This window comes from Cynoglossus semilaevis, chromosome 17, assembly GCF_000523025.1.
Source record: "Cynoglossus semilaevis isolate Cse_v1.0 chromosome 17, Cse_v1.0, whole genome shotgun sequence".
NCBI lineage: Eukaryota > Metazoa > Chordata > Actinopteri > Pleuronectiformes > Cynoglossidae > Cynoglossus > Cynoglossus semilaevis.
In genome coordinates, this window is record NC_024323.1 from 9,041,787 (window position 1) to 9,063,845 (window position 22,059).

At 41.6% G+C, this 22,059-nt stretch overlaps 2 protein-coding genes across 7 annotated transcripts in view; one reads left to right on the forward strand and one right to left on the reverse strand.

Moving 5' to 3' along the window:
- Positions 1–18,076, forward strand: arhgap17b (Rho GTPase activating protein 17b). 4 transcript variants are annotated; one of them, XM_025064778.1, is made up of 21 exons: positions 1–402; positions 3,143–3,182; positions 6,907–7,011; positions 7,792–7,868; positions 8,051–8,162; positions 8,431–8,507; positions 8,626–8,728; positions 8,989–9,057; positions 9,175–9,256; positions 9,504–9,631; positions 10,255–10,366; positions 10,447–10,528; positions 10,682–10,762; positions 10,845–10,958; positions 11,049–11,140; positions 11,429–11,567; positions 12,673–12,972; positions 13,354–13,475; positions 13,607–13,735; positions 13,855–14,142; positions 17,082–18,076. In XM_025064778.1, exons 1-21 carry the CDS (start codon positions 350–352, stop codon positions 17,231–17,233), a joined length of 2,457 nt encoding a protein of 818 aa, XP_024920546.1. In that variant the 5' UTR covers positions 1–349; the 3' UTR covers positions 17,234–18,076. The 4 variants fall into 4 exon arrangements, with proteins under 4 accessions (XP_024920546.1, XP_024920545.1, XP_016896015.1 ...); XM_017040526.2 differs by having other exon boundaries at positions 2–402; positions 13,607–13,694; positions 13,823–14,142; XM_025064776.1 differs by adding an exon at positions 15,952–15,997 and having other exon boundaries at positions 4–402; positions 13,607–14,142; positions 17,082–17,221.
- slc5a11 (solute carrier family 5 member 11) overlaps positions 17,811–22,059 on the reverse strand; it is an 8,187-nt gene continuing 3,938 nt past the window's right edge. For all 3 annotated transcript variants that reach the window (XM_008329901.3, XM_008329903.3, XM_008329904.3), the window contains 12 exons: positions 21,985–22,044; positions 21,770–21,874; positions 21,465–21,570; positions 21,256–21,336; positions 20,976–21,181; positions 20,523–20,658; positions 19,988–20,095; positions 19,749–19,899; positions 19,349–19,517; positions 19,055–19,270; positions 18,649–18,796; positions 17,811–18,569 (listed from right to left, as the gene is read on the reverse strand). In XM_008329901.3, coding sequence (XP_008328123.1) covers positions 18,328–18,569; positions 18,649–18,796; positions 19,055–19,270; positions 19,349–19,517; positions 19,749–19,899; positions 19,988–20,095; positions 20,523–20,658; positions 20,976–21,181; positions 21,256–21,336; positions 21,465–21,570; positions 21,770–21,874; positions 21,985–22,044 — 1,728 coding nt within the window. In that variant the 3' untranslated portion in view covers positions 17,811–18,327. The remainder of the gene's footprint in view (positions 18,570–18,648; positions 18,797–19,054; positions 19,271–19,348; positions 19,518–19,748; positions 19,900–19,987; positions 20,096–20,522; positions 20,659–20,975; positions 21,182–21,255; positions 21,337–21,464; positions 21,571–21,769; positions 21,875–21,984; positions 22,045–22,059) is intronic.

Genomic DNA, 22,059 nt, shown 5'->3' on the forward strand with positions numbered 1-22,059 from the left:
GGAAGTCAAATCACTTCCTCCTTTATAACCGTGGCTGTACACAAACCAGTCGGTTCAAACAAAGCGGCACAAACTCTGGGCAATGGAGGGTCTGAAATGTGGCCGAGGTTTTTACGATTGATTGACTGATCTGTGACCTTCAAGAACTGATGTCACTGGGTTCAGTCGGGGCTCTAGAAATCGCTACATTCATCGTCAGGGTGTAAAGGAGAGAAACGGTTGGAGCGCAGCACTGAGTCGATATGGCTGCGACGTAGCGCAACTTTTGGATCAGCGGTGGATGAACGACGCAGAGCGCACGGTTCGACCCTAACTCGTACTGATCCGAGAACCAGAGGAGAACCCAGACATGAAGAAGCAGATTAATCGCATGAGACAGCTGGCCAACCAGACTGTTGGCAGGTGGGTGTTTGGTTTTGTGGCATAATGTAAAACAGTGGAACAGCGGGGCAGGGAACGGCTGGTGTTTTTTCACCGTAACTCCAACAACATTGTGCTCAACTCCTCCATTGTTATCAGCCAGTGTGGGCGGTGTCGGCAGGGCTGAGACACGTCTGTGCAACTTTTAAGAAAAAAACATCGAGCAACATTTTGTAGCCTTGTTATTTGAAGTCTGTCATTGGACACTTTCAGCAGAAACACACACGTGTGACTTTCTAACCGACCAGTGGCGACCCCTAAAGAGGTCCAGGGGTGGAAAATTGTTGGCCACCCCACTGGCCACCCCAGTGTGTGTTGTTTTTTTTAATTCAAATGAGTCAAGGACATTTTCTAGATTGCAAAATGCCGTGTTAGACAGTAAATCAAAAAGTTCTTGGACAAATTGAGAAACATCTAAATTTATGGAAATAATCAGTGCTAGGTTTGGGTAATATTACTGACATTGACCATTTGGTTTGGCTATGCTAAGCTAACTGAGCTATAACTCTCACCTTTGCTCTTCTTTGTTATGTTTAATGATAGCGTTATTTTTACATGAATTACTGCCACCTCAGAGGTTGAAACTTTGATCATTCCATATAAAGGACACAGCACATTCATCTGCACTCATTACTTCCTTGATGGTCTCCATTAGAGTTCCCCACAAATACCCTGTCGGCTCAGGCCTGGGATTCCTCACATGCATTCCTCCATATGTTGTGTAAGAGCAGTGAAACTCCACTGAGCACAGCTTACCTACTGAGAGGTGGAAGTGTTTGCAGGTTCACACCCACTGTGGATTGTGGACTGAGTTTAATGTGCCAGAAATCCTATGGTGCAATCTATAGCAGTGCATGACTGACAGAGAAGTGGGGAGTATGAGAAGTCGTGATTGATATTAGGAGGATTATGTGTCGTGATATTTGGGCTAAACGGAAATGGACAATGTCAGTGAATCTGGTTTGTGTACAGTTCCAGAATCACAGTCATTTGTCTCCAGACGGGTTAGGATGAAGTTCAACATGGATGAAACATTTCCATGTTTGTTGATTTGATTTACATGAAGACATCATGTGGTTCAGTGAACCCAGTTTGATCGCAGTTAAAACAGTTCCATACAGACATTTAAATGTAATAGATTAGACCTCCATAAAGGGATTACATTTCTGTTTCAGTATATTTGCGTTGTTTTGTACCAGGTTGTCCTTCGGGGTGTCGTCTCCAGCTTTTGAGAATCTATTCTTAGAATAAAGGCTGCGGCCAGAGCCAAGCTGTGTTTTAGTCCAATCAATGCAAATTCAATATCGATAGGAATCTTAAGATCGCTGCTGTAGCTCTGTCCATCCGAGGCCTGGCCGTGTAATGTGATCATATGGGTGAAAGCATGGCTGTTCTTGGAGACGATCGTGTCTAATTCCATCACTAACTGCATCTACACCTCAGACCCGTGGGCTTTGCCTTCAAACACCACACTAGACTACGGGCCTGCGTTAATACACAATCATTTAGACTGAGAACCCAATGAGATTGTATGCTGAATTTAAGATTCCGTATTTAAGTATTTTTGGAACAACCTCGAGCAAAATGTCTGCATAAACTGAAGGAGAACAGTTTCTCGGGGGACTTTGCATGTTGTACATGTGGTTTTGGTGTTATTTACACTGATTATTGATAGAATTTATGATGAGGCTGTTTCTCACAGCTTCTAGAAATAGAGAACAATAACTGCTGTGTGATAATCACGGAAAGTTAAAGGTCAAATAATAAGGTGGATGTTTCATGTCACAGGCTGTGGAGGTTTCCTAAGAATGTCTTTAGTGGCCGTGTCCAGGTTTCTGCGAACACTTCCACCTAGGTGTAATGTGTTTGTCCTGTTGCAGTCATCAACAAGCCACTTGACAAACCCTCTCCACGGCACACAAACATCCACACCTTACACTGTTGATATAACAAACCAGGTGACATGACATGCCAGGAAGTGAGTGAAGGTTTAGGAATCTAACAGGTCTGTCCAAGGATCCATGAAAACACCATGTGCTTCAGGATGCTAACTGAAATTCTTTTGAAGTTTTAGTGTATTTAGGTAAATGTGTGTGACATGCTAGTGTGTGTGCTGCAGGGACACAGAGCAAACTGTAGACAGGTCGGGCTGGAAAGACTAGGGCTGCTTTCTACCTCTTAGCTTTAGGACTGAATGATACCATGGCTACCATTTCTTCACCAACTCATTAACTTATAATTTTGGAAGTCAAATTGTGCTATTTTAAATCTTTGTTTTTATATAGGGTTCATCACAGAGCCGGAAAATATAGGAAGAACAGATTTAACTAATAAACCTCTTGGCGTTTTATCAATCAATAAGTAATCAACCAAATAATGTGTTGTTTTCTTTTCTTATTTTATATACATGTGTAAAAGAAACAGTTATATAAGTTACATGATGTAAGGACATGTTTTATCTCATGATGTCGACAACAATTTAACTTTTTTTATAAAAAAATTATAAAAAACAATACATTATCTATACTGAATATTTAACTCCAGCCAGTCTCCACGCAGACCTCACCTTAAGACGTGTCCCTTCACCCGTAGTCATAAATGACAGTGTTGTTTATGTTTTTATGTCGACATGTCTTATCCTTTTGTACATTAAGGGTGTGTTCGTGTGCTTTTATTCCTTGTATTTTTTCCACTTTATAACTTTTTTTTTGTCTCTGTGCAGGGCTGAAAAAACCGAGGTGCTGAGTGAGGACCTCCTCCAGGTGAATACAACACTCTTCATCACTGCTGTGTAAATCTTTTATTATTTAGCATTTCTTCAGATGATTAATCTCAGTAAAAAATAAGAACTAAATATATATATTTTTAGTGAAATATCTTCTTACTAAAATATCACTTCCTTTTTTGTTAGAGTTTTGTGGTTTTAACAGCGCAGTTCACGCTCTGTTCAGTTTTAAAATTGTTTCAGTTTTGCTCTTGAAACATAAATAGTCGATGAACTGACCAACAGGAAACTAACAGGGGACTTTTCCCAGCCATGCATATAGTCGTAAAATGATCTGATTTTCTTATCCAAAAGCTCAACTCAATCCACAGCTTAAAAAACAAAAAGGCAGAGGACAATTAGATCAGAAAAAGTTATTTGTCTAAGAATCTTTGATTTACCACAGTATAGAATTTACTGTGTTGTTATTTAAGATAAAAAACAATTCATTGGTTAAAGAGATGTCGACCCTAACTCTAACTTTATTATCACATCCTTCTCTGTAAATCACAGCTAAAAACTGCAGTAACCTAAGAGCTCCACTGCTGCTTCTACAGCTGTGGCCACAATCACTGATCAGGAATGTTTACAAGTTAATGTGACCTTTTGGTCCAGTATCTGTGACCAGTCTCTCACACTAGGTGACTGCTGAAGGAATACTCTTAAGTCCAGTGTCTCACAGACTCTGTCAAAGCCATCATGGCTGCACACACACACACACACGGTTGCACCAGTCATTTGCTCTGCAGTCATGGAGTTCAGTTGTACTCCGCCTCCAAGTTAAAGCTAGTATTAGAGCATTACTACATTACAGGGGTTCAGTCAGTACGTCATTCCACAGCAGCTCAGAGGTTTGGCAGTGGACAGGAAAAAACGTATGGTTTTCCACTCAAGGAGAAACCTGGCAATGTTCTGTTGTCTGCAGTTGTTGTGTGTGTGTGTTTGGGGGATGGGAGTGTTTTCTATGCTGGTTTTCTAGAGGGAGTGAGTGAGTGACAGAGTGAGTAAAGTAGAGAAATTCTTATTCAGTCATTGACGTTTTATTGCTGGCAGAAATGAACTATGATGTTCATCTGGTTCACACACACACACACACACAGGGACACACCCCTTGTTGAGTGTTTCTTATAAAATGTGATAAAAACTTGGATAAATTATAATCCAACAATATTCTGCTCTGAGCTACGTTAGCTTTAACAGCAGAAAGCTAGGTCTGTCACCTCCGTGTCATTGTCCTGAAGGTGCTGAGTGACCGCCCTTCATGAGAATGCTTTTAACTTTCACTAGTCCTAACTCCTTGTCCTGAACGACAGGAGCGCAGCGCTGTGTTAGACATTCCTTCAGCTACAGCTTTCAGTGAGGAATGTGATTGTCGGACGATCAGCGACTAAGGGGAAGTGGCTTGGATTTGTTCTGTTTTGGCACCGAAGATTGATCTCCGATCTGCCAATCGTACAGCTTGACTTTAAAAAGAGAGAGAGATTACAAAGAGACGGTCAGACTGATCTGCCTGATTACAGTGGCTCCTATGAAAACCCGTTTCTCTGTCTTACTGATTCACATACTAGAATATTTATCATTTGTCATCACATTTGAGACAGAAAACAGGATCAGAGAAAGAACTGTTTTTGACTTTCACACAGTCCCACACCTCTCTCTCTAACTTGAAATATGAAACCCCCGTGGTGTCGTTGTTCTCTTTTCTTTCCCATTTTTCCTCCGTCCTCTACTTTGACTGAGGCATATATCCTGTTTGGACTTGTCCCGTCACAGGGAGCAGGCTGTCAGACTGGATCAGACCTCTGCCTGCTTGGCCTCATACTGTCAGACACTCTCACTATTTCCATTCAGGATATACACTGGGCTGCTATTGTTGTGCTCTACCTTGCTGCTTCATTTTTCCACATTGGTTTGTCACTGTTGTCGTCAGTTCAACCCGCCTGTCAAAATATCAGAAGAATTCTGATAATAAAAAATAAAAAAATGCAGTGTGACCTTAATTGGTCTCAGTGCCTGGATTTGTGTACATTTTCTCAAAGCTCATTAATGCTGACACAACTGACAAACCAATATTATATATAAATAAATAACTAGAAATGTATGTTGGTAATATACAGCATTTTCAAACTAAAGACCAGACCAAACATTTGCTAATTGTGCACAATTGTTCCCAAATAAAAATGTGAGTATTTCTCAATTTATATTCTATTCTACCAAAACCAGAATACTCGGTAAGAGAAGCTGACACTGATAAGCACATATCATTAAACGCTACAGTATTTCCAGTGGTACCGATTACAGCATGTATGTTTTGCAGTGGTTTTAAATCACAGTTAGTCCGCCCTGACGCACTGGCACAGTTTGGTGACATCCTGGCTGCTCATTAGGTTCACAGCTAAAAGCAGCTCAGAGCCCAGAAAAACACCACCATTAACAACCTCCTTATTTGGCTGCGTCTCACTGAATGTCACACACTTTTGTGCTGCAGCCAGTCAGAGTTCCTCAAATCACTCACCTTAATACTTTCATTGTTACATACTCTCAATGTTGTCTGGAAAAAAAGGAACAAAGATGGCAGTGCCTGGCTGTAAACCTTTGAACAGCTCTGTACCGCCGCAGCCGACAGGAAAGGCTGTGTCTCTGTTCTGTTAATGGTTGATGTGTGTATATATACCACAACTGAGAATACTTGAGGGGACAGTTTGCCCTCGTGGTCCAAATTTTCAGTTCCCCACCAAGTCATAGTTTTTTTTGCAGTTCAGGATTTAGTTTGGAGTGAGGAATAGAATTAAGAAGCCGTATCTGGCCCGCGGGTCGTAGTTTGCTCAGGTCTGGGCTAGGGGGATGTATTATGTCAAAGTAAAGTGTGTGTGTGTGTGTGTGTGTGTGTGTGTGTGTGCTTGTCTGTGCCTATGATCAGGGAGTTTTCCTTCCTTTAACTCTATGAACACAGCTTGTTTGCTTGTGAGACTGTTTACTTGATAAAGTTTTTCCCTCAGGCAAAGTGACATGTGAACACAGTAAACCCTGTTAGTTTATAGTCAAACTGTCTACATTAATAATCTTTTTTTAAATGGGGTATTAGAATACCATCTGGTTCTCATTACCAGGTCATTATAAGATCATCAACTTTTATTTATTATAAATTAAAATAATCCCGTCTGCGGACCCTACCCCAATTGCTCCGTTCTCCGTCTTCTGGCTCCAACCGAGACGTCACCAGATAAAGACTTCCACGCATTAATCACAGCCGTGAATCAGTTTGACTCTGAGCCAGTTAGCTGGATCCAGGAAAAGAATCCAAGTCCAGCTGGGGTCTGGAACCAGAGCAGTGGCTGCAGGAAAGAAGGAGAAAAAGAATAATGTGTGTGAAGGATAGAAGTATTCTGTGCCGTGAGGAGAAAAGGATGGAATGAGATGTCGCCATGTGTTAAACCATCAGAGGAAGTAAAAACCAGGAGTTGCTGCAAACTCACGTCATTAAACTATTACAAAAATCCACACGTGTTGTCAAAAATACTCATTACAAAAACTGCTAAAACACTTTTTCAGCAAAACTGACCTTAAGCTGTTTAGGACATTTTGTCTTCCAACTTGAGTCTATGACATTTATGCAGACTTCTAGTGACAAGATGACACACAGTCTCACACTGCTCTCGCCCTGTGTTGCTCATTTGGGTTTTATGATAGACATGTTTTTTTCCCCTAACGTGTTTTTACAGATCGAGAAAAGGATGGAGGCGGTCCGCCTGGTCTCGCACAACACGCACAAAAAACTGGTGTCCTGTCTGCAGGGTCAGCTGGGCACCGATACTGAGAAGAGACAAGTAAGAATGACATGACTTCTGGCTGTCACACTGATGTTGTGGTGTTCAGGAAAGCAGACCTGAGCATTAAGGTCTACGGTGTAAAACACTGCCTTGTTCGCAGCACAGGCTCCATTCTGTTTATAAGCCTGACAGGGTGGTGCGGGTGTAGAATGTAGATCCTACAGAAATGAAATGTGAGTGAATCACTCTGCAGCCAGTGTCAGATTAGCAGAGACCTGTTATCTTCTGCTGCGAGCACATCTCCAAAACACACAGATATGAGGAGAACTGACTCTAGGCCTGGATCACTCTGAACTCACAGACTGACCCCAGTTTCATACACTAGACCACAGGGGAGATAAAGTTCTCCACAATAAACATGTTTCAGGGGGAAACGTTTTAGTGCGATTTTATTAAACATTCTGGACAACATTTACCAACCATTATCCAATCAATGTGCAACATTGATTAATATTTTTGACTTTTTCATTATTTCTAAGTTCAAAAAAGGAACAATGGCAGAATAACTCGGGACACTACTGCGTGCTTGATTAAACTTCAGACACTCGGGCCAGACAGGAACAGAAACAAACAGAAAAGGAAATGCTCAAAACAGACAAAACGCAACCTTCCAGTGTAAGAACTGCGCCATGACAAGACAAACAAAAAGATAAATGTCAATAGATATAAAGCACAAGTTGATTGTCATATATTTGAACTTTGGTTAAAATTCGTATTGTCTCTATAACTTTTTTCATACATTTTTTGAAAAAGTTTTTCTTGCTGTTGTTTTTGCAGAAAAAGCTGCCTCTGACTGCACTGTCCCAGGCCATGCAAGAGGGAGGCAGTCAGCTGGGAGACGAGAGTCTGATTGGGTGAGAAATGTAACTATTAAATATAAATACAACATGAGAAGCAGAAAACACTGATAAAAATCTCAGTTTAAAAGTGAGAAATTGAGAACTTTACCACAACAGTTTGCATGACAACATTACAGTAACTTTGCAGTGATTGAGATATTGCTAATGCTAATATTTGTGTCTATTTCTGTCAACAGTAAGATGATGGATATGTGCTGTGAAGCAGAGAGTAAGTTAGCTACGGAGCTGATGTATCATGAAGTGCAGCTGGAAAGAGACATCCTGGAACCTCTCAACCAATTAGCAGAGGTGAAACACACACACACACCATTAATGATGAATACATCACTCATAGAACTGTTAATTATTCATGATAATATTTAGTATTGGCACTCATAAGTAGATGATTTCTGTTTGTTGAAGACACCTAGTGGCGTAGACGAATATTGCAATGGAATATGCTTCACCTCAATAGTTTTTTCAGAATGCATTAGAAAGCATATGGTTTAAGATTTAGTTTGTCTCCGGTGGACCAAAAACAATTACAATGTGAACATGAGCGCCCCCTGTCCCACAGGTCGAGATCCCAAATATACTAAAACAGAGGAAGCAACTGGCCAAGCTTGTTCTGGACTATGACTCGGCCAAGGCCAGGTACAAAACACGCATCATTTGGCGTCACTGGGATTTTCATGCTGAATATTTAAATCAGAGCCAGTAATTTGTAGCTTTTTTATGTCTCAGTGTCTTAAATTAATCCTATCCTCGGCAGGTGGCACCAGGCAGCGAGGTCCTACAACCAGGCTGTGGTTTTAAAGGCCGACTCCCTCAAGGACGAGATGGATGAAGCTCTGAACAAAGTAGAAATATGCAAGGTAGAATTAGCTGATGCCAATGTTTTCCCACACTGACTCAAAAACATTGGTGACTTGTTTGACCTGACCAGAACATTCCAGCGAGGGCCACCTCATCAATCTAAGATAATGTACAGTGTAATGAAAAAGTCAAACAAAGAGGTCGTTGTGTGTGAAGCAGCACAGACAGCGGATCAGGACCAAACAACCTGCACTGTCCTTCAGAGTTAATGAATAATGTTGTTGTTTTCAAGTCATGTTTTTATTGTTCATAACTTCAGGATCAGCTCTCTGCAGACATGTACAACTTTGCTTCCAAAGAGGGAGAATATGCACGTTATTATGTCACGGTGAGTACGAGGTTTCACTGCAGTCACATACTGTAGTGAGGTGATTTGATTTTACTGCCTGCTTCACTGTTTTCTCTGTTTGACTTTGGTTTTTTCCCGGTTTTTATTGTGTGTCAGTTATTAGAGACTCAGGCTGAATACCACAGGAGGTCCCTGGCAGCTCTGGAGGCAGCTATACCAGGAATCCAAATGCAACAAGGTAAGCAGCTGCACGTCAGAAAACATATTAGCAGATACATCTTAAAAATCATTACCCTCATTTAAAAGAAGTTAAGCTGTGGCTCATATTCAGATTCAACAAACACCACAATGAATCAATACAAAAATGAAGCCGTGTGTTTATTCATCAGTTTACCTTTTCTTCTGCTTCCACATTAGTGCTCATGAAAAATCACAGCTTCCACTTACGTATTGTGTGAAGTGACACTTGTGTTGTTTTGACACAGACTCCTGGATGGAGAAGCCAGCCTTCGGTACAGCCCTGGAGGAGCACCTGAAGAGGAGCGGTCGTGACATCGCTCTGCCTATCGAGGCCTGCATCATGATGCTGCTGGAAACCGGCATGAAGGAGGAGGTAAGAACCAGAGCCATGAAAAACAAAAAGAGCACTCGGTGAAATTTATAGGCTAAAGTTGAAGATAAATTGACTGGAAGGAAATGTTGGTCATGTGACCTACTCTCTAGAATCGCTGGCAAACACAGTGTGGAAACAACTGTGGCCAACCTGTGGTCAGAGAGATTCTGTGTGGCGGGAAAATCATTTCGTGCATGTGTGTGACTGTGGCAGGTTTAGCTACACTTGTGGGGACATTTTATTTGAAAGAAAAATGCAATTGTGGAGACGCTGTCCTAGAGGAACAATTTAAGATTATTAGGCATGTGTTTCAGTTAAGAGGCGATGGGATGCTTTACATCTAAGTATGTGAAGTGCTCACAAAACACATGAACCAGTGTGTGTGTGTGTGTGTGTGTGTGTCAGCATCTGTTACCCATTAGAGTGTTTGCTCCTGAGCTCTTCAGAAAAAACCAAATCACTAGACTTTCCATTCAAGTCGAGTTAATAAAAGGAACGAAACTCCTGCTGTAGATTTTTTTTAACTCTAATTCTGGGAGAGCTTTTTCCTTCTGTGTATTTTTAGACCACCTCCTCAACTCAACGAGCCCAATTATTTTATATCCGCCCTGTTTACCTTGCAGGGCCTCTTCAGAATAGCTGCAGGAGCTTCAAAGCTGAAGAAGCTGAAAGCTGCACTCGACTGTTCCACCTCTCAGCTTGAAGAGTTCTACTCTGACCACCATGCCGTCGCAGGTACACTTTCTTTCCACACGTCCACAAAAGTGACCATCTGGTCCTCATCTACGTCTCATAGTTTTTGTCCTAACGTGCAGGCGCTCTGAAGTCCTACCTCAGGGAACTTCCTGAACCTCTAATGACTTTTAGTCTGTATGATGAGTGGATACAGGCTTCTAGGTAAGAACAGGAGTTAAACCTGTTATTGTCCTGTATAAAACACCCACCTCTGTGCTTATGAGCAGTTAATGCATTTCTGAAGCAGCGTGTACTCACAGGCTGCTGGACGTATTCCAGTCGTTGTGTAACGGTATAACCTATGTTTTGTTTCAGTATCTCTGACCCTGACAAGAGGCTCCAGGCCCTGTGGCTGACATGTGACCATATGCCAAAAGCTTACAAAGCCAACTTCAGGTAAGAACCCTGAGGTTCTGTTGCCTTCTTTTCTTATCCCCATTATAGAAAGGCTTTCGTAAAATAATTTAATTTGTTGCAGGTATCTGGTGAAGTTTCTTGCAAAACTTGCTCAAAACAGTGAAGTCAATAAAATGACTCCCAGCAACATCGCTATCGTCCTGGGACCAAACCTACTTTGGCAAAAGACAGAAGGGTGAAACAGCTGTTGTACCTTTAACTGACTTTTCTCATTAGTAAAAATATATAAAAAAGCTGACCTTCCTGTCTTTGGCTCTGTGACCAGGACACTTGCAGAGATGGCAGCTGCCACATCCGTCCATGTTGTTGCCATCATTGAACCTATAATCCAGCACGCTGATTGGTTCTTCCCTGGAGGTTAAACATCATAGTTACTGTTGAATTTTGTTTTTGCTAATATTTCATAACGAATGATTTGTAAATAGCTGCTTCCACCTAAAATAAGTAAAGTTTAAAGTTGTATCTAAAAAAAGATGGGAATAGTTGTTGTCTATAAATGGCTAATGTTGTACCCAGAAATATATAAAAAAGTACAAATCTGCCAAGAATATTACGCATGCTTTGTTTTCCAGTTCTATTTTCTAAAAAGAAAAATCTCACCAAAATCTTTGTTATATTTTCTCATTTTCTTTTTTCCTCTTTCAGACGTAGAGTTCAATGTATCAGACATGTTTGCCATGCCCACCCACCCGGCCACGCCAGACCCTGAATCCGGCCCGGATAGAAAGCGCCCCATCAGCCAAGTGGGGCAGGAAGGGGACGGTTCAACTCCCCGTAAAGACAGGTACCTGTCTCGCCCCAACCTCAGCCTCAGCCTGCCCCTCACCCTACCGTCTCGCCCCAAGACACTGGTCAGGCAGGAGTCTCGGGGCCCGGTGGTCTCGGCCCTTTATGTAGTGGCTGACGAGTCCATCACAGTCACTGAGACCCCCACTGAAGATCTGCCCAGTCCAGATTTCAAAGCTGTGCCTTAGACCATCGTAGCTGTTACTAATCTATTCCCTAATATGCAGGCTGTGTGAATGGAGGGAAATGGTGAGATTTGCTGCTCAGTGCTTCTCTATGATTGCATCCCCGCTCCACCCCCGACCTCCCGCTGCTCAGCCTAGTGTTGTCTCTGATAATTCACTGCCATATGTCAGCTCACAAAAAGACAACAGGATCAAAGTTACGTGTTTGAAGAGTGTGTTATTTCATACCTTAGGTCGATGAATCACATCTTTGGTTTAGGTCTGTAGCCAATAAATAGCCTGTTGTGCATTGTACATTAAGAATAGCAGAACTAGTGTGAAGATTGACTCCATGAAAAATCAAACCAGTCTGCGCTCTGTTCAAACCCCCCTGCGTCCCCCCGCTTTCATTTGTTGTGTGTTATTTTCACCACGTTTCTTTTAATGTGTCTGAGATTCAATCACAATCTATGCACTTGTTTTCTTCGAGGTTAGTACAGAACATGACAAATAATATTTTTGTATACATTTAAATATAAAACAGTTGATAACTAATCCATGTAGATTGACTCTCTTGTTTTTTTCTCTTGTGTACTCTTGTGTTATTTCCATTATTTCCAATTAAAGCCTAGATCGCTCTGTAGGTCGCTGGTTTGGTGTGGGCTTCTTCTGTTGCTTCGTTTTTGTTTGCTGCGGCATTTGTCTGCTCTGTCCCTGCAGCAGTGTCACAGTTCAATGCAGTTCTTTTGAAAAGAAAAAGAAAAAGTCACTGTTCCATGGTTTCATTTCTCTTTCTGGGGCTTCTTGTTTTTGGTTTCTTTACCTCAGGAAGTTGTGTCAATCTGTCTCTCAGTCTCTACACTCACTGTATTCTGTCTCTCTTTGTTGATGGTGTCCAGTTTGCCCTCCTGAAACTTCTCCCCTCTCCCCCCTCCTTAGCTCTGTTAACAAACAGCCGGAGCCCAGCCCACGTAGACCCATCGCTTTTAATAGAAATCAGCCTCAGCTAACCTCACCCACCTTCCAGCCTACGTCGCTCCCTCTGGGGGAAGCTGGGGGTCCAGCGCTGCCTGAGCCCCAGCCCCAGGCTCCAACCCCGACAGTAGAGGGTGATCAGCCCTGCCTGAGTGGAGCTAGTGTAACTGGTGGTGGTGTTACTGTTGCTGGTGGTGGTGCTGGGGTCCATGTAGCTACAGTGCATCCACAGGTTGTTACCCAGCACAGCACAGAGGAGACCAGGTAAGGAGCGAGCTGAAGTAGCTGCAATAGTCTGTCGCCTGCACAAGATCAATCAGCCAATCTGGAACAACTCTTCATTTTCTGTCATGCCTTTGATTGGTCTTTGAGTTCACATCTAAAACGGATGCAAAGAATTAAAGCATCCTGTCTATATCTAAGACTACAATCGCTCCACTCTTTCACTCTGTCTACTCTGATTTTTGTGAATATTCACCAAACTTTAAAAATGAATTAGTAATTTGCCAATGAAATAACCTTAATCTCACATCTTAATCCTTTAAACTGTTTTTCTTCCTAAGTTCCAGCACTGATGTTTCACTCGCTTGTCAGATGTGAAGTTCTTACAAACTAACATGTATTATATTTCTTGTATTTATGCAGCTCAGTCCATGAACACTCGTCCACCCCACCTCCACAGAGGAATGGTTCAGTTCACCTCACTGTGGGAACCCCCCAATCACAGGGTGGGTCCAGGGGACCCAGTCCACACATGGTTCGCAGAGGTGAGAAGACTCGCATGAGTCTGATGAAATCAGTGCAATGATAACAAGTTTTGTATTCAGCAGCCTAACTTAGAAGTATTTTCTAAAATGGGTGTCTAATAATTGTGTCCTAAACTGTATTTCTCCGTTAGGAACCAAGAAGCAGGCACCAGCTCCACCAAAACAGGCCAGCCCCTTCGCCTCGCAGACCAGTAACACACAGACAAGCAGCTCCCATCATCACCCACCCGTCCTGCCCCGCCGTCATTCCAGCAAAGACAGCCCAATTCATGCCCCGCGCCCCCCCCCCCCACCCCCCCCCCCCCCCAGCCCAGTAACCCACAGACAAGCAGCCCCCATCATCCCCCCCCCGTCCTGCCCCGCCGTCATTCCAGCAAAGACAGCCCAATTCATGCCCCGAGCCACCCTCCCCCACAGCCTCCACAGCCTCATTCAGCTCAGGGGGAGTCAGAACCATCCCCTCCCAGCAGCCCCACTCCTCCAGATACTCCACCTCATGATTCGCCCCACACCAATCCACTGCTTTCCTACCATTCTGGGTCACTCCCTCGTCCTTCTAGACCAGCTCCAAAACCACGACCTCGACCCAGCATGCCACCACCCCCACACCCTGCAGCTAATGACAACGCAAATGGTCTCCTTAACTCCTCCTCAAAGATCATAACAGGTAGGACTTTGCCTCATAAATGTTGATTCATAATGGATTTTGTGTAGTAGAATTATCCAAAAGATGTAAGGCAATATTAATAGTTTATGTCAAATGAGATATTTGAAAGTATTTTTTAACCACCATTTAACAACAGGAACCCAACTGCACCCAAAGAACCACGGAAGAATATTTATTTACTTTGAATTTATCAACCAATAACAGGGCTCCATGCAGCAAAGAATGGTCTTTGCACCTTCTCTTACAGGACAAGGCTTGACACCACTGCAGCCCAAATGTCAGCAGTCTACCCTGGTTATGTATTGACCTGACTGACAAGTCCCTCTGATTAGTTCTGCCTTCATTTAACTCATGACAGTCGTTTTAGAAAATTCGGGATTTTCTTTCACAAAGGTCTAAGGTGATTCATATGTGTGTACGCTTCCTAGGATTTTGTATTCTCAATATTAGAAATACAAAAACATTAAGTAGCATACCTTCAATTGGATGAAAATTTTATGCAAATTTTATTCTAGCGAAATTAGGATTTTATAGTTCAATTGTCTTTCAAGTTTCATACGTGTACCCAACTATTTGTATGTTCGTTATGTAAATGTTCATTTTAACATAAACGTTTAATTTGGGGATTTATTATGACCATGAAAACTTTGCTCCTGGGTTTAGCTTAGCTACGCTATGAAAGCTAACGGTTCCTTCCAAACGCTTTATGGGTTTGAACATTCTTCAACACACAATACTCCCACCTAGTGGAATATAATTTTCACTGGTATGAATTTTTGTTGTAAAATGTTCCATCAGTAGCCAAAAGCGGGAAAAAAACACCAACAAATAATACTACGATAGAAAACATTTTCTAATTCTGACATTAGTGACATGCAGGACCTGAAACTTTGTGTGTTTTCTTTCTCACCTGCCGCTCTCCTCCACTCGTCACTTTCACCTCTGTTGTAATTTTCCAACAAATCCACCACGGATCCCCCTGATGTTGCCCCATCCTCTTTCTCCTAATTAGTTCGCCTCTCTTGTGTATCCTTGTCTCCGAATCGTCGCTGCCACTGCCAACGTCCGCTCACATTAGTTTTTCGGAAACAAAAACCGTTCCGCGGTGCTCGGTGCTTAGCACTGCTAAGCTAAACAATCTCGTGGCGGCAGTCTGTGCGCAAACCAGCCAATCAAATCGCAAGACACAGCTTAAGAAAAGTTCAAGGTTCACCTTGATTTCAGAACGTTGAATAATAATAATAATAATAACAATAATAATAATAATAATAATAATAACAATAATAATAATAATAATAATAACAATAATAATAATAATAATAATAATAACAATAATAATAATAATAATAATAATAATAATAACAATAATAATAATAATAATAACAATAATAATAATAATAATAATAACAATAATAATAATAATAATAACAATAATAATAATAATAATAATAACAATAATAATAATAATAATAATAATATAATTATAATAATAATATAAAATATACAAAATAGAAAATAACAATGTAATAAAATAACGCCTTTGCCATGTGGTCTATTTTGAGGAAATTCCTGCTTCACCTTCACATAAAAAATACTAGAGGATCAATATCAACAGCATTGCTCACAATACACAGCCTGAAATCCCACGCTGCTTACCTGCCCATACTGAATTCATTATTGAGTTCAGGGTCTTCCTCAGACCACCACTGTATTTTTGCTGTCTGGCTTTGGTTTCACTGTCTCAGTGTCTCACACACTAAATGCCACTGTGGTGTTCTGAGCATGACAGGATGTGTGTAAATATTGCAGATGTCTGAGCTGACAGCCTGAGATGAGCTTTGCACAGCAGGTCATGGTAAGGGTGTGACTGGTGTGGCTGATGTATCCACCCCCCTCTCTTTTGCCCACTGCATGTTTGCTGCATTAGGTTTGTAGATAGTGCAGCTGTCATACTGCATACATATTAATATATGTCGGGATGTGTATGTGTTGCTGCCTAACCTCACTGACCAACATGACTAACCCGCTTGTGATGCTGAAAATATCCCTAACTGCTTATGAAACATGCTACTAAACCATATTTAACATGTTTGTTGCTGTTGCACTTAAGTTTGTTTTTTCCTGGCAAACATGGTATTGTAGAATAGCTCATGACTAACACACCAAGGATACACTCTTATGAGCCGCCACACAAAAGGCCCTCAAACATGATATATAATTGACTGTATTTGTTTATGAGAGCATCCTTTGTGTCTTACTGTGTGTGTAGACGTATGCTGTGTGCACTGGATTTGGTTACCATTGGTTTGTTGCTTGAACGTCAAGGTGAAATCTGACAAAGGTTCAAGGTCACAGAATACTAAAACTACAATCTGTCCTACACTCTATGGAGCAGACTGTTAGACTGTTGTTTTTCTTAACTGCCCAAAATGACATTACATTTACTATGCAACATAAACAAAACCTTTTGAGCTATATAGACCAAATAATCATTTTCATGTCAGGCACATATGTCTGTTATGTTTTCTTGTTTATCTTAATGCCCCAGTTGTGGGAAAAGATATGTCGCTCTTGGCAACTTCTCACTTGGGGAGCCATGTCAGAAACTGGACTCCAGCTTCCTCTGCTGGTCATTGTCCCTTTGTTCCACTAGTCAACTTCAACCAGCTTGTGTGTAAGCAGTTAACAAGATGCAGCAGTCCAGGTCATGTTGCATATCACATGTAATGATATTTTGAGGATTTTGAAACAAAAAGCATGGTCTAAGAGTCTGTTCTTACAGGTTTGCTATGATGTAGGACTATAAAAAATTGTTCTTCTTCTCAAGTCCTGTTGACCTTGAACAACAGCACTGTGTGCTGAAAATGTGTGTTTTTTTAAAGTCGAGATATCTACAACGATCTGTTTACTGATTGGTTTCCACTGTACAACCTGTATAGATGGAGGTCTGTCCATTAGGCCAATTGGACGAGCCTTTATTCCTGAGGTGACTGTGGAAGATGATGAGGAGAGGTCTGCAGATCAAGAGCCCGCCGCCAGTGAGACCCCACCCCTGAACCCTTACAGTGATACAGAGACCACGCTTCTCTAAGAGAAGAGGGACCGCTGCCATGACCGTCCACTGAATTTGATTGTCAAGAAGCAGATTTAAGACAATCCATCACTAGGCTCACAGGATGTCGTCAAGGTTTTCAGCTGTTGTAGTTTGACATTCCTGTTCTGTACTCTGGATATTGTGACATTGGACTAAAAATCCTTTCCAAAACGAGGCCCATTAAGAGCTAAAAACACAGCATCACCTTAACGTAGTATTTTAACTGAATGTGGGGATAACTTTAAACTGATGCATTCACAAAGATGTGGTGTTGGCTGATGTGTGGATCTTGCTTTGCACAGCAGTCATATACTTTTGATATCAGAATATTAAAGACCAAAGACAAGGCCAGGCCCAGGTTAGCTGCTGGGTTTGAGTCAGAGTTGTTGATGACCAAATGTTTTGAAAAGTGCAATATTAAAATGCAGTCCATCTTTCAGTAATGTGGTATGGTTATTTTTAGCCTTAACTTCCCACCTAGTCTATTATATTTGTTAAATCTTGTCATTTTGTGGGGAACAATTTTACTTTTTAAATAATATTACATTATTGTTTAAGCTGACTTGATTTTCCCAGTTTGAGAAAGGGTTCAACTCTGAGTTTAATTGTTATAATTTTTTGTTTTCTTTTATTATATTGTATGCCAATAGATATCTCAAGTGATCGGCGAGGTTGAGCAATGACCAAATACTGCAAATAAATTTAATTCCCACTGTATGTAATTTTTTAAGTACTGCTGTCAATACTTATCTGGTTGTGGTATTTTTGAGCTCCTTTGTTTCTCAGTATTTTTGTTGCTCCATCATCATAAATATCATCATAATAAAGGCCTTTGCAGCATTCTTTTATCTTTTTTTTTAATTAATCAAAAGTTACACACGCACAGTGGAAAATGGAATAGTTAAATTAGTTAAAAAGGGATGCGATTTTAATTTATTTTATTAAACCCTCACCAAGACACAGTTTGAATTACAATATCACTGCTAATGTATGTGTCTAAATGAAATGATTGTGTTTAAAAAGAAAACAATCTTTCACGTACAGTACACTCCTTTTTACGTGAATCAAACAAGAGTGTTGTCACTTCCTCTTCAGGCCCAGTATCCCATCATAAAGAAGGTTAAAGACAAGCAAATCATGAGGTTGACGTTGACAATGTTTCGTAAACGTGGCACTTCGTCCAGGGAACAGATGCTTTGTTCCGGTGCAGGAATCACTGCTGGATTTGTCTCTCCTTCTTTCCGTCTTTCCATCCCACACAGCCAGTAGATGGCAGTCACCAGCCTGGACTGGCTTCGAATGCTGCTCACTACGGATGAGGAGGTGTAAGAGTCTGGAGAAGTGAAGGGAATAGTTAGACAAAGTCTTGGTATAGTTGTATGGTGTAAACATACAGGTTGAATCAGACACACCTTTCCCGCTGATTTCCTCCGGCTCCATCCTTTTAACTTCCTCCTTATCTGTCATCACCTCGATGGTCATACTGCTCCCGTCCACTGTGGATATTTGCTCTGTGGGCTCCACTGTGTCAAACCTTGTGTACCAGGTCAGGCGACTGATCTGTTTAAAAATCCAACTTTAATGTGATATAGTGACCATCTTGACTCAAATTAACATTTATTTGCTAGAATTTGCTAGATTCTTAAATTGGTCCATGATTTTACTAGTTGGTATTATTCTCTTATTACTGCCACCTTCTGGTCATTTCACAATATTTTAGTTTCAGTGACTAAGACATATATGAGAGTTGGACATGAGACTGAACATTAAAAGTCAAGAGGAAAAGAATATGTTGTTGCACTGTCTCCATCACTCCACCTGCTCTGGCTTTGGCTCCTCTGTGAGCAGACTGACCACAACAACCACCACCAGAGTGAGGAAGGACAGCATCGTGGAGAAGTAAAGGTAGTGGACATTTTTCAGCACCGCAGGTCTGTCGTCCTCCTCAAAACACAGAGGTGCAGGGTAGACAAAGTCCAACACCATGCGAGTGCAGCCCACCACGATACCTATGGCCAGGCCCCAGAATGCACCCTGAGAGAGAGGAAAGAGAGATTATCATCACCCAGTCATGTCAGAGGCCATTAGTAATCATACTTTATAATACCTTACCTTTTCATTAGTCCTTTTCCAAAAGCAGCCCATGAGGAAGATGATGGACACTGGGGGCTGAAGATAGGTGCTGATGGATTGGATGTAGATGAAGAGCTGCCCACCCTGACTGGCCTGAACTACAGGAATCCACAGCACAGAGACCACCACCAGCACCAGCACAAACAGCCTGGAAATTAAACAACACAAATATTTGCTGATTTAAAAAAAAATGTTGCATGAGATGTTTTTTTCCTGTGTTCATGGTTCTGCAGAGTTTGTGTGTTTCATGGTAGGCCTGAAAAAGACAAACCTTTATTGCAAAACCTTTATCTCTGTGAAAAAGGCCTGGAAAAACTGAGCTCTGTGAAATTGTACTGGAAATATTTTTGGATTTACACAATGTTCAGCGCAGACGAACCTTCCCACCAGCATGAGCTCCCACTCAGATGCCCTGGATCTGAAACTCCTCCATAAATCCATGGTGAAAAGTGTGCTGGCGCTGTTAAAGATGGAGGTCAGTGAGGACATGAGGGCAGCGATCATCACCGCCATCATCAGACCTCGCAACCCTGGTGGGTAAAAACATGCAAAATGAAGTCAAAACAAAGAACAAACTGTAGAAAATGAGCTTCGACTGGTGATGTACGAGCGTCTCACCTGCTGGCAGCAGCTCCATCACCAGTATGGCATAGGCGGTATCCGTGCAACCCACGGGGTTTCCACAGATCCGTGTACAAGTCTCAGGGTCTGCGCACGCAACCTCATCTGCACAGGTGAGAGATCGATATTAGAGCTGCATGAGTTAGAAAGACATTCATGAGTGCAGTTTAACTGACAGATAAATCAATTGAACTTTGATTTGACATAATTGTCCTGCAGTATGTCAGTCATCGCTGACCTCTCTCCACCTCTCATCCAAGAGGCTTCTTCATTAGCACAGGCACTAAAACCCTTAAAAAAAGGGTCATTTTAGCTCAAACATTAAAGCTACAGTTATTTTGTTTAACTCCCTAAAATGTCAGGTGTGTAAAGAATAATATTTTTTAATTATAAAATGATTTCATACCATAATATTTCATTTAAACATCAATAAATCATCATTTGTATAAAAGTAGCATATCATGTCCCTTTCAAACTTGTTTGAATTGTTCATAAACCTAAACGTAGGGGAAAAAAAGTATTTGTTAGCAACCAGTAAAGAGAATCCTGCTGATCATGCCGGGCAGCAAAATAGCAAAGAAAGGCAGGATCTTCAGATAAGACGCCAGCAGTGAGCCTCCTTTGGCATGTGTGAGTGTTTTGGCCGCCAGGGAGCGCTGCACGATCACCTGCAGACAAACACAACAATCAAGTCTTCAAGCTCTCAAGGTTCCAAGGTTAATGAGTAATTTAAGAGATTTTTATCATTACCACCATGACCAGAACATTCTGCTGAGTCTGTTTGTAATTCTAAGAATCGAATTTGTGGAGGAGCAATACATTTTAAATGTTACTAGGATATTTTACCAGGAAATAAAACCAACATTCTTCATTTTTCCCTGTTCTGAGTTTGTGTTACTGAAATAAAAACGTGGCAAACAAACCTAAAATAATGATACCTAACAGTACAAACTACTTTTCTGTGTTTTATTTCATTTCTTTTTACCTGGTCAGAACACCAGTACCACATAGACGGAATGGACATGCCAATGATGATGCCGGGCCAGGGCAGGTCAGAGTTCACTGGGTCTCTGAACAGGCGGAAAGAATCGGCTCGTGGCATTCCACAGGTGGAGTTTGGCACACGGATGGATGGTATGGCCTGGTGGTATTCCTCCATCAGGGCATTCCAGCCTCCGACCTCAATGAAGCCTCCACACAAACACGTACATTTGGTCAGAATACGGCGCTGCTGATGATAGTGTCTCATTTAGAGTGTGACTTACTGAAGCCCATGAGGGTCAGAGCTCCTGCCAACATGATGGCAGTTTGAGCAGCATCCGTGTAAATGACTGCAGCAAGTCCACCTGGGAGGAAAAAAGTATTTATACTACTGTATTCTTCTGTTAAATGTTGCATAATATCTGTAAGGATATTTGAGCTTGTCTTTGAAAAAGGGTTAGTGTTCTTCTATCACAAGGATTTATTTAGTCACCTGCTACAGTGTAGATAGCAGTGACTGCCAGCAGCAGCACTATAGCCAGATAGATGTCCCACTGTAAGGCAAGCTGTATGAACAGGGCACCAGCGTACATGTCCACCTGTCAAAAACACCAACAGGGTGGGACACGCTCTTTATGAACCTTGACCTCGAAAATAGGAAGAATGTTTTTTCATAAATGCTCAACACTTAAAGAGGTGTCAAACTCAGGCCCGTGGTGTAATTATATTCGGCCAGATTTTTTGAGTATGTACAGTAAAGCAGTTTACAACAAATGGCCACACGTGTTGGTCTCTTACTGAGATCTTGGTAAAAATGTAAATGAACAAAGACAGGACTGCGATGAACAGCTGCGTTCTTCTGCCTCCGAAACGCTTCTGCAGGTATTCTGGCATGGTTGTTACCTGAAGGAGAAGAACACATCACAGTTCAGCGTGGTAACAAAGGACAGACAAAATCATGCACATGCATGTTTTGAGTGGGTACTTTTACTCTATGCATATTGACGCCTGACCCCAGAGGATATGTAAATGGGCAGGAAGAGCCACCCCAGCAGCAGCACCATCAGCATGCCCTGAAAATGAACATT

What these genes read in the sequence shown, in the direction of transcription:
- arhgap17b (XM_025064778.1), top strand. Translation starts at nt 350, where the DNA reads ATGAAGAAGCAGATTAATCGCATGAGACAGCTGGCCAACCAGACTGTT. An exon ending in GGAGACGAGAGTCTGATTGG is followed by an intron (nt 7,869 to 8,050) that starts GTGAGAAATGTA and finishes TTCTGTCAACAG; the next exon opens with TAAGATGATGGATATGTGCT. An exon ending in AGGAATCCAAATGCAACAAG is followed by an intron (nt 9,257 to 9,503) that starts GTAAGCAGCTGC and finishes GTTTTGACACAG; the next exon opens with ACTCCTGGATGGAGAAGCCA.